Source organism: Orcinus orca, chromosome 8 (genome assembly GCF_937001465.1).
Source record: "Orcinus orca chromosome 8, mOrcOrc1.1, whole genome shotgun sequence".
In the NCBI taxonomy this organism is placed as follows: Eukaryota; Metazoa; Chordata; class Mammalia; order Artiodactyla; family Delphinidae; genus Orcinus; species Orcinus orca.
The window spans coordinates 60,440,139-60,452,698 of record NC_064566.1 but is presented as its reverse complement, the minus strand read 5'-3'; the positions used below and the strand labels follow the sequence as shown (position 1 = coordinate 60,452,698).

Here is a 12,560-nt window from a genome sequence, read left to right as displayed (position 1 = left end):
AGAAAAATTAAAGAACAAACAAACAGAGATGAACAATACAATAACTGAAATGCAAACTACACTAGAAGGAATCAATAGCAGAATAACTGAGGCAGAAGAACAGATAAGTGACCTGGAAGACAGAATGGTGGAGTTCACTGCTGCAGAATAGAACAATGAAAAAAAGAACGAAAAGAAATGAAGACAGCCTAAGGGATCTCTGGGACAACATTAAAGACACCCACATTCACATTATAGGGGTCCCAGAAGGAGAAGAGAGAGAGAAAGGACCCGAGAAAATATTTGAAGAGATTATAGTCGAAAACTTCCCTAACATGGGAAAGGAAATAGCCAGCCAAGTCCAGGAAGCACAGAGAGCTCCAGGCAGGATAAACCCAAGGAGAAACGTGACGAGACATATAGTAGTCAAATTGACAAAAATTAAAGACAAAGAAAAATTATTAAAAACAACAAGGGAAAAATGACAGATAACATACAAGGGAACTCCCATAAGGTTAACAGCTGATTTCTCAGCAGAAACTCTACAAGCCAGAAGGGAGTGGCACGATATATTTAAAGTGAGGAAAGGGAAGAACCTACAACCAAGATTACTCTACCGAGCAAGGATCTCATTCAGATTCGACAGAGAAATCAAAAGCTTTACAGACAAGCAAAAGCTAAGAGAATTCAGCACCACCAAACCAGCTCTACAACAAATGCTAAAGGAACTTCTCCAAGTGGGAAACACAAGAAAAGGAAAGGACCTACAAAAACAAACCCAAAACAGTTAAGAAAATGCTAATAGGAACATACATATCGATAATTACCTTAAATGTGAATGGATTTAAAGCTCCAGCCAAAAGTCACAGGCTCATTGAATGGATACAAAAACAAGACCCGTATATATGCTGTCTACAAGAGACCCACTTCAGACCTAGGGACACATACAGACTGAAAGTGAGGGGATGGAAAAAGATTTTCCATGCAAATGGAAATGAAAAGAAAGCTGGAGTAGCAATACTCATATCAGATAAAATAGACTTTAAAATAAAGAATGTTACAAGAGACAAGGACGGACACTACATAATGATCAAGGGTTCAATCCAAGAAGAAGATATAACAATTACAAATACATAGGCACCCAACATAGGAGCACCTCAGTACATAAGGCAAATGCTAACAGCTATAAAAGAAGAAATCGACAGTAACACACTAATAGTGGGGGACTTTAACATCTCCCTTACACCAATGGACAGATCATCCAGACAGAAAATTAATAAGGAAACACAAGCTTTAGATGACACAACAGACCAGATAGATTTAATTGATATTTATAGGACATTCCATACAAAAACCACAGATTATACTTTCTTCTCAAATGCACATGGAACATTCTCCAGGATAGATCATATCTTGGGTCACAAATCAAGCCTTGGTAAATTTAAGAAAGTTGAGATCATATCAAGCATCTTTTCTGACCACAACACTAATGAGATTAGAAATAAATTACAGAGAAAAAAACATAAAAAACACAAACACATGGAGGCTAAACAATACGTTACTAAATAACCAAGACATCACTGAAGAAATCAAAGAGGCAATCAAAAAATACATAGAGACAAATGACAACAAAAACACGATGACCCAAAACCTATGGGATGCAGCAAAAGCAGTTCTAAGAGGAAAGTTTATAGCAATACAATCCTACCTCAAGAAACAAAAGAAATCTCAAATAAACTATCTAACCTTACACCTAAAGGAACTAGAGAAAGAAAAACAAACAAAACCCAAAGTTAGTAGAAGGAAAGAAATCATAAGGATCAGAGCAGAAATAAATGAAATAGAAACAAAGAAAACAATAGCAAAGATCAGTAAAACTAAAAGCTGGTTCTTTGAGAAGATAAATGAAATTGATAAACCTTTAGCCAGACCCATCAAGAAAAAGAGGGAGAGGACTCAAATCAATAAAATTAGAAATGAAAAAAAAAAGAAGATAATGTATGCTGTTCCCCAACAAATTTTTAATCAATAGTTTTATTAACCACTGATGATTCTTGCCTGAATTAATTATTATTATGGTAGTCAAAAAATGGTGATTTCCTAACTTTATTATTTCTTCTATAGTTATTAGCATTCTACATAAGAGAACTTTCTCTTTTTCCCCATTATTAATTATTTAATTTAGGTATTTTGGATGATCTTTATGGACTTATGATTTTCTTTTTTAATTCAATGTGTTATACTCCATTTCTGTCATTATTCATTTTAGTAATCAACTTGTCTAGATTTGGCTGGTGTGATCACTTTTAAACTGGCTTTGGTGTCCTTTTGACATGGCATCATTAGTTCTAGGTTTTCTAAATTTTGTGTTATTGTTGTGTTTATGTTTAGTACTTTTTACTTTCCAGTCCAACAAAATGTTTCAGACTTACCTTTTACTTTACCTGCTCATGGAATCAGCCATTTCTCAAAAAAAACCCACAAAAACCTAGCTCTTTTTTGTAGGAAATGGCATTTAGAAAACAAAGTCTGAGCACCAGGTGTGCTTTTTGCTTCTGGGATATCATTACATCTAGCCTCCTTTAATGGGCAGAGAAAGAAAAATAAATTTGTTTAGAAAAATCATAAATTTATATCAGATGCTTCTAATTACTGTTTACCATCATAAGATTTTTCCTCTCCTTACCTCATTCCATGATTGTACCTTACCCTTCTTTCACAAGGATAACGTTGTTTCACAACATCAGTGTGTTTTACTCACTTGCTCATTACTCACACACCAAATAGTTTCAGAATTCAACCGACAATAAGCCTCCTAAGTGAAGTTCAAAATTTCTTTACAATTCTATCTTTAGAATATATTCTGAGGTAAGTAGTCAGAGTACTATGTTTCTCCCATATTTTTTTGAAGCAAATTCAATGCATTAAATCATTTCAACTGTAACTACTTAAATATGGCATGACCACAATGCCATTTATCACACTTAAAAATTAATAATTATTGGATTAATATTCCATCTATTTCAGGTCTTAAATTGACTCATAAATATCATAAATGCTTTTTTGTTTCTTTATTATACAATTTCTTTGCTTGAACCAGAAGTGAAATCTATTGCAATTGGTTGATCCCTCTTAGTTCTCTTCTGATTTATATGTTTTCCCCCATTTTTTTGTTTGTTTTGTTTCCATTTTTATATTTAAGAAACCAGGTCATTTGTCTTATAGAGTTTGCTCCAGATTTTCTTTGTAGTATAATTCAGCAGTTTTCTCTGTCCTCTTTATTTCTTTAAACTGGTAGTTGGATTTAGAGGTTTGGTTAGATTCAGACTCATTGGCAAAGGAGGGTTTTCTTTCCTTTTCTTTTGAGAGTAGAGGTTTACAGAACTACTTTGTGGTAATATTTTGTTTTCCCATCAGGAAGCACATTCATCTGATTGTCTTTTTGTGTGTGTGATGTTACCAGCCATTGATGCTCAATGCCTAGATGCATTAATTCATTAGCCTTGCAAACAGAACCCTGGGACACTGTTACAGACACACATCCATTCAGACACGTTTCTAAAACAGACATATTTCAGGCCAACTCCTGTCTTTCCTTTAACAACCTCTTTGTTGCATTGTTACTTGTTTTGGGACCTCTTTTGTTTTAAACTTCTCTTTTTTTCTGTATGAAAACATGATGTGTATAATACAAAGTGGTGGCCCAAACTTATAGTAACAACCTTCCAAAGGGAACACAATTATTTTAGAGGAGGAGAGACAAGAATGAAGAGGGAAGAAACATTTATAAGAGATAAAAGAGGTCACAGAAAAAGGTGTATATGAGTTCAGTATACATTTAAATCAAATTCTGCCCAGAGAACATTCATATCTTGAATGTGACTTTTTAGAACTATGAAACATTCGAAGCTTGAAAAATTAGAACACGAAGAAGAAAAACTTTAAAATGCCCCTCGTTTTAAAGTTTTCTGAATGAAAAGGATAAAAACACATCAAGATTCCCTCATGTGTCTTTAAAAACATGGGATTTGAGTGGGAGAAGGAGCAATTTGAGTTTTTTGTTTTGTTTCTTTTCTTCATGAAGCGTGTATTTTACCTTAAACCAGTTCACCAATGCCATTACATTCTGGGGTCAGGCTGCACAATTTCGTGCCATTTGACCTAACAACTTGGCGACTTCTGAGTGACAGTAATAATATGCTGACTCCTGGAATGAGTGTTCTAATGTCTGTCACAACATGAAAGGTATTCATTTAACAGAGACACAACAGAATCAGATAAACAAGGCATGTGTATCTGATTGATAGCAAGGGTGGTGGAGGGAGGTTTCCTCTCATTCAATTAAAGATAAAAAATATTTACACCAAGTAAAATTTAAAACATGCTGTGATTGTTTGCTTTCATCCCATAGTGTGGAGGTTAGGGAGAGGGGTATTTTTGTTTTTTAAGACCTTATTGAGATATAGTTCACATAGTATACAATTCACAGACTTAAAGTGTCCAATTCAGTGTTGTTTAGTATATTGGTAGGGTTATGCAACCATCACCACAATCTAATTTTAGAACATTTTCGTCTCTCCTAAAACTAACACTATACCCATTAGCTGTCACTTCCCATTCTCTGTACCCCCTACCCTCACTCAGCCCCAACCAACCACTAATCTACTTTGTCTATAGATTTGCCCCTCATGGGCACTTACCTTTTAAAAGCCATTCATAACCTGTCACACTGAAATTTTTTTACTTTATTTTTGTACATTATTTAAAAACAAGTACAATAGAATAGAACCCTCAAAAACATGAAAGGGTCTCAAAAAATTGTAGCAGGATATCCCACAAAAATATTGTTGAAGCCAATAGCATCTGATGGCTTAAATAAATAATTGCCAAGCAGTGAAGCTGTGGGAAAGAAGACAGATTACAGTGTCACTTAAGAAAGTCAGATGCTAATGATTTTAAATATAAACTTGAAACAGGCTTGAGTTACGGAAACTTTTCTTGCTCTAAGAACAGCAATATTTGCAACCAGGAATATTTGCAAATTCAGATTCTAACTTCACTGCTCACCAACTGTGTGACTCTGGGCAAGTAACAGAAGATTTGTAAACTTTAGTTTCCTCATCTGTAATATGAGAATAATGATGGTACCAACCTCATGAAGTTAGTGTGGAGATTCGCATATGCAGAGCCTTTAGAACCAAGCCTGGCACATAATAAGTGCTCAGCAAATGTTACTTGTTGTCTTTACCAGTTTTGTTCATAAGAACTCAATAATCCAGGTCAAATTCCACAATGGAATTCTTAGATATGCCAACTTTCCACTTGCCACGTGTGATTGGTATTTTCAAAATCTCTGCTCAAAGAAGTTTTCTGCCATGAAGACAATGGATTGGAATTTAAGATACTGTAATGTAGAGGAAAATAGCACTGATCAAGTACGATTAATAGAGCTGTAGGTTAGCCTTCAGTTGCTTTAGAACGATGTGTTCCATGAATAGTAAAAGTGCTGATTTATTATTCTCACCTAACACTTGTGTAACAGATTTTTCTTTTCTAAATTAAAAGAAAAAATTAACAGCAATGAAAACAAAAGCTTATATAATGGTATTACACATGTCTAACAAAATAAAGAATAGATTAGAGCACCATAAACCACATATAACCTCTTCTAGTTGAAATGTTTAACTAAGACCTTAAATGTGTGACTTTTAAATCTGTGCGTGTGAAGGGAAGTTGTGATTTGGTTTTGTGTCCATAAATGTAAGGCAATGTGACCACCAACGAATGATTCCATTACCTTTTCTTTAACTCCAGTACAAAGTGGCTTTCGGTAATAGACTGATATGTTAGATAATTTTATTTTTGAGGAATTATTATGCATTTTCTGTTCTTTTAAAAAGTGTGGTGCTAAATATTATGATGTCCCAATCAGATGACTCATGATACACGACATTTTCATACTTGGGAAATGTTAACACATTACAGTCCTTGCTTTGAAAAGATAAAAGAATGAATCACAAACAACACATTTTCATTTTCCTTTGACCCCAAGAGACAATTTAAATGATGTGGTTTGCATGCAGCCCCATATGGCTCTCAAAGGCCTCCACATTGTGCATTCATGTCTACATTTTAACCCCAGGCTTTATTCCTCCTGGCATTGTTTTGTATTTGCATGAAAATCTGTAAGTGTTTTTTTTTTTTGCATGACAAGCCATCCGTAACGTTGAAGTTAAATGTCTAACATATCTTGCAATATCACGTGTCATTAATTCTTACATGATATTTTTTTTCTTTTATTTTCAGTTACTGAAGTTAAATATGCTTGAAATGTAAAAGTGGCATGAAACTGGAGTGATGCAAGAATATTTAATGTTCCTTTAAGGACTTACCATTTTTTAACTGGGAAAATTTGGGGGGTAGTTCCCAGCCTTGTCTTTGGACACCAATCCCTCAATTACAAATTATGATAAAACTATATTGAACACAAGTGCTGTCAGCAGAGTAATAAATTCTGAAGTGATACTTCTTTTTTTCCCTGAGAATGTGTTTCTAGTTCTTGAATATGAAGTACAAAATGTGTCCCCTAATTTCAGGATTTATTAAATATTTGATTTATTGGTTTTCTTAAAGCCTTCTTAATGGTACATAAAATTAAGCTCAACTGACTTTGGTGAAATTTCCTAGTAACTAAAAAAGTAATGAATTACTGAATGACAGCGCCAATATTTTAATACTTTAATATTTCCTAAATGAACATGACTACCAAAATGGATATTAGATATAGGAGTGCGTGAGTATACAAAGAAAATAAGTTATTTATACCATTTTGTCAAGCATCAAATTCATAAGAGCACATAACTGATTCCCGCCAATGGGCCAAAATATCCAAACAAGTGCTGTTTTTTCCAAGTAGTCACCTTGCTCTCTCTGCATTTATTCCTATCAGCTGTCATTGCTAAAACCGTTTTAGAATACCCCTTATCAAATTACCTTCAGTCTTTGGCACACTAATACCTGTGTGGTAACAAATCTTGTTTCTTGGAGAGAGACCCTCAGAGCCAAGTCAGTCAAGTAAGCTGGCAAAACATGTTTTTAAAATGATACGTCAGTATGAAATTACCAAGACTTGCAGGGCTTATAGCCTATAAAATGATTAAGAACGGGTTTCCCAAAGAAGAACCCCAGATAGCATTTACATAACAGCAACAGTGGGAATAAATGATTTTTTCTTAAGAAGTCTTTTAGGCAAGCATCTGATATTCACTTGAATGAATAAGTTCTGATACAGGTATTCTGTTATGTCTATCTGTATTATTTTAAATTCCACCTCATTTAAGCTAATGGAGTGGTTTACATTTTTAAGGACAGCGCTTCTTCCATTATTTCTTGTCATATCAGAATATAGATAAATGGCCGTTATATCTCCCTTGCTTGAGTGAATATCAAGTTAATACCTCTTTAGCAGCAATTTTAATAGATTTTGGTTGATGGTGCCTTGACTGTCACCAGCTAGCTCTGTGATATTGGCAAGGGACTCAGCCTCTCTGTGCCTCTGGCCCCCTGTCTACAAGTGAGGGCTTAGAGCTCAATTATCTTTAAAATCTCTTTTGAATGAAAATATAATACTGTAATTATCATATATCTGTGTGGGAACTAAATCATCATATATCATAAATCCACACACATCTCTGAGGTTTTAATTAAATTCAAGCTGAAGTAACTCAAATTCCAGTTTTTTAAAAAGACATCTAGACACTGATGTGTCTAGCATCTCTAGTAAAGTCTTTTCTACCTGATGATAATGATGATTATAAAGATGACATTTGTATAGCACTTTATGTTTATACTGCCTTACATGAGTCTCACAACCTAAGAGCTGCTGTCATCATCCTCAGTATGCAGATGAAGTAGATACTGAGGTTCAAAGAGATTCAGTTACCTGTCTAAGGTGATGAACTAGCAAGTTACAGAGCCGGACAGAGGGTCTTCTACTTCCAATTTAATATTCATTTCCCCCGTCATCATTTACCTGCCTTTTAATTAGGAGACAGTTTTTCCAAGGTGTCATTTTTCAGAATTTACACTCCTGGAAACTAAAATCTGCCTTTAGGGACCCTCCCGCACCCCTTTAGACTATCCACTTGCGTCACTACAGCTCTCTCTGCTTTTACAAACTAGTTGTTTTGTCAGCATGAGTGTGACAACAATTAGACGTCCCCTGTTTTTGCCCCATGCCTTTTCTCCTTCACAGTCATTCAATGACAAGCGTAAAAAGAGCTTCATCTTTTCACGAAAATTCCCATTCTACAAGAACAAGGAGCAGAGTGAGCAGGAAACCAGTGATCCTGAACGTAAGTAGATTCTCGAAGAGAATGTCACCTGCAACACAAGAGAAAAAAATCCTTCACGGGCAACACGCATGATGTAGGCTCCCCCACGCCACACGCCTAGGCAAACAAACACGGCAGGCAGGCAGGTCAGGGCTTACTACTGTGACCAGTGTTTGGCTGCAGTCTGGATCCTTCCCTGGATGGAGCTCTTCTTTGCAGAACGCATTGGAGAGGGACCTGAGGAAGCAGGGACTTTGCTTCCAAACAGCATTTATCTGTGACCAGGACTGGGTCTGGTTCGCGTTTTCTATCATGCAACTCTCCAAGGGCTCGAGACAAATTCTTTTCTGGACAGAAATATTAGATTCCATTGCCACGTATATTGTTTTGGAATGCTAGCTAACTGGGAGTGATTAAATTCCCTTTATTGATTACTAGCATTTGTTCACTCTTTCCCTCCCAGCAAACATTAAGCACTTCCTTACTGAGCAGTGAGCTTGTATTGGGTGGATGCTCAGACTAAGAATTGGCCATGAAACTTGGAGGGGATCATCGCTCTCAGTGGTATGTTGCTGTGGCAGTACTGACAGTGGGCCAAAATGACATCTGCTGACTCTTTCTCTTTTTCATAACAATCTTCTGCTTAAACCTTTCGAGTTGCTTTACAAATCCTTGAGTCTCAGTCCAGGGAGCTGGGGATGAAAGTTGTTTCAGAAGAAGAGAGCATGGGATCCAGATTGCTCAGGCAACACGGTCTGTCATGGTAGTATCCATTTCAACTCCACTGACTTCTTCCTTCCTCTTCCGTGGCTGTTCTCCCTCTCATTGCTCTCTCTGGGGACTTCCATGCAGGACATCCCCGGATTAGGTGACGACGGTTATGGAACAAAGACTCTGAGTAAGTTCCCAGGAATGGTCACTGTAACTTTTCTTTTCTTTTTCTTTCCTTTTGAGTTTCGCTTTTGTTCCTTTTCTCGAGGGCCTTTCACTCCTAGCATGCACAAGATACTGAGTTTTATTTGTTACCTAGCTGTGAATGCTCCTACAAAGCAATTTTCAGCCGTTTTGTTCTGCATGTCAGCATTTAAAAGCAAAGTGTCTCAGGCACTGTAACTTCCGTTGCAGTTCACACCTTCCCTTTCTGACCGCGTGCTGTGACCAGCATGGTCCTGGTGCCGCCGTGGCATCCCTTGCTCTGCCGCCTGATACCTCCCAGGGAGCAAGAAACCATGTTGAAAGAAAGGGCGAGTTAAATGCTGTAGAACAGGAAAGCAGAAATGTATTTTATATTCTTTCTTCTGGCTTTTCCCCCAGACATACTTAATGACCTTGCCAAATTCCATAATTGGGTTGTACTTTGCTATTGGTAAAGGAGCTGTGTTATAGTCAAAAGGAACATGCATTCTCAAAAAGTAAATATTAAGCTATTTGATCTTCCATGAATAATTCTTTGCTATTAACTTTGACTGATTTTTTTTTCTGACTTGCGGTGATCCTGCTTGAAATGTTTGTATGATAAAGTTTTAGATATGTGTATTAATATGTTTTTCTATCAGTGATTTATTAGCTGCATTGCATAACCAGATCTTCATTTTATGGTTTAGAGTGGAAAGAAAAATATATTAAACTTTAAAATTTTCTAGTTATTAATGCCTTTACTCTGTGTCCCATTGCACTAATAAAAAATAATAATTCTGTGTATTAATATACTATACTATGATTTTTCTTTCTTTAATATTAACTCCATTGTGTAGGCATCAATGAACTAAGAACAGTTTTGTGTCTTTTGCAGCTGTATCACATGTTCATTTTTGTTTGTTTTCTTTTTGTTTTAATTTAACAGCTATGGGCAATATTTTTAGAAGCTGTTCATTTCATTTCTATAAAACAAAATAACATTGAGCTGGACTTTGTTTTCAAGAGCTGGTTATATAACCCTGCGTAATGATACCTGTCATCCTTCAGATTGTTAATTTGGACTCTTTTTTTAGATATGTATGTTTAGAAAACAAAATCTGATCAAGAGTAACTACTGATCTCCTTAAAGATGAAAACTTTATCTTTGAGTCTCTGTATGGAATATGTCATGAAATTTTTCTTGAATTGGTGGCTGAAATTCAAATGTTGATTTCAAAAGTATCTGGATAGCATCAAGTGCCACCCGAGAGAATTTCTTAAATTTTCAGTGGGGGTGGGGAGCATTTTAATATATTGTTAATATGAACATCACTAAAAAGTAGTTGCTATTGGAGAGTCAAAAATATGTTATGCCTTTTTATATCTAGAATGATGCCCTTTTAAATCCAAAGGTTTGTTTACTCTTTAAAAATTGAACAGATTTCACTAGGTAAAGTTATTTGCCAGTTAACACTACTGGTAGCCATAATTTGGACTTTAGCTGGAACATATTTTTAATTTCTTTTTACCTGCAAAATAGAAAAATCCTGTTAAACACTATCTTGATGTTAAGAGAGATTGGTCGTTAAATAAAACACTGCATGGTTCTAAATTTCTATAGTATAGCTTCACTCTAAATTATATTAAAAGTAAAAACAAAACAAAAATAAACCTGTCATCTTCAAGTCAAGGTACTTGTGATAATCACACACGTGAAGATATGCCATTGTTGGGTATGTGCTTAGACTTTCTTTTCAGTAACAAAAAACAAGTATGCACTAATTCATCCACACTTCTTTCCCTAGTGCCTCTTTGCACTTGTAACATATGTACCTAAATTAATAATGCAGTTCTGGTCAAACACCCACACAAAGAGAAATGATTCAGGTGAATTTAACCCATGCTTTGATTTTCATTAGTTTCATGCTCTGAAATTAATCCATCTAGGATGTGTTAACTATAACTAACATGATTGTGGGAGTCCTTTCACAATGTTCACATGTATCACATCATCACACAGTACACTTTAAAATATATTACAATTTTATTTGTTAGTTATATCTTAATAAAGCTAAAAAATGAAAACTAATCTATCCAAGAATCTATACTAGCAAATACATTTTAAAGCACTTTTTTAACTGTTAGAGAATAATGTTCTATATTCTTTTCCTTTTTTCTAAAGATGTACAACAGTTGTCACTTTTTAAAAAGCTGAATTTATTGCTAATGAGCTTCAGAAATCAAATAGTCACATATTCTTCATTCAATTAGCCTGATATACAAAGAAGTAAGTTGATGAATTTATCTTCTATAGCTTAGTAAATAGTACAGATGAAACGAAGTGATTTTGGAAATAAAGCCCTAATTCTGGCACATAACCAATACGTCCCTGTTATGCTAAACTGTGTTTTTATGAAAAAAAGGTTCGAAATATTACCGTATACTTGTGCAGTCATTCAACATGAATTAAAAACATACTTCGTGGCAGAACCTGTGCTTAGTATCAGACCGTTTATCTTCTGCCTGTTCCACTCCTCCAGAACCTAATAGCTATCCAAGCAAGAATCTTAAAATAAAAACAAGGAAATATTGAACTGACTCAAAACATTTTTCAGTGACTCATTTCTTCCTCCAAGATTTCCTACACACTCACTGAAGCAGGAAAGTTCTTCAACAATCCCTTTCATCTTGTGAATTAGTTTAGGAAGTATTTAAATAGAAATAAAATTCAAGGGATTCCAGGGATCAGTTGGCAATTTGAAATGCAATATTCCTGCAAGATACCTAAAGGCAAAATAGAGCAACAAAAAGCCTGCAGAAAACAGTCCCTGCATACCAGAATCTCTTGAATTTATAGTCAAGAACATCCAGTTGAGAGACGTTGACCTTTGTAACAAGAATCTGGAAAATCAGAGCAACATGAATGGGTCAAAGTATTCATAAAAAGAAAAGTGCTTAGATGGACATTATGCATTTTTTATAATTAAACATAGTTTACTGTTTGCTACAAAAGAAGATACAGCAATCAAGTAGTAGCTTCCTGGAAAAGAGAGATAAAGTTTTCATCTTCATCTTATCTGAGTTTTCTCAATGCGTCTCCTCTACGGCCTCTTACTTGCCTTTCGCTCACATTTCTAGTAGCCTTGCATGGTATTCCTTTAAGTTCTGGCTGCTCTCCAATGCTTGGTATCTCTTTAATTTGCTGTGCTGTTCTTGCAGAACATGTTTCTTCTAATGCCAGCGATAGCGAAAGTAGCTACCGTAAGTTATTGCTTTGGTTTGTGATTCTTTTCTTTGCAGTTGCCCCTTTGCCTGTGGTGTGCATTTCAGATTTTTGCTGTCGTTGTTTTT

The 12,560-nt window shown here is 35.4% G+C and overlaps 1 protein-coding gene across 28 annotated transcripts in view; it reads left to right on the top strand.

Annotated features, from left to right (window-relative positions):
- The window catches only part of DLG2 (discs large MAGUK scaffold protein 2), a 2,044,900-nt gene that overhangs the window by 2,005,960 nt on the left and 26,380 nt on the right, over nucleotides 1-12,560 (top strand). For 16 of the 28 annotated variants that reach the window (XM_033431829.2, XM_033431830.2, XM_033431833.2 and 13 more), the window contains one exon: nucleotides 8,234-8,333. In XM_033431829.2, coding sequence (XP_033287720.1) covers nucleotides 8,234-8,333 — 100 coding nt within the window. Of the gene's footprint in view, nucleotides 1-8,233; nucleotides 8,334-9,164; nucleotides 9,211-12,428; nucleotides 12,471-12,560 lie in introns of all 28 variants that reach the window. The other 12 variants (XM_033431831.2, XM_033431832.2, XM_033431834.2 and 9 more) reach the window with 2 other exon arrangements.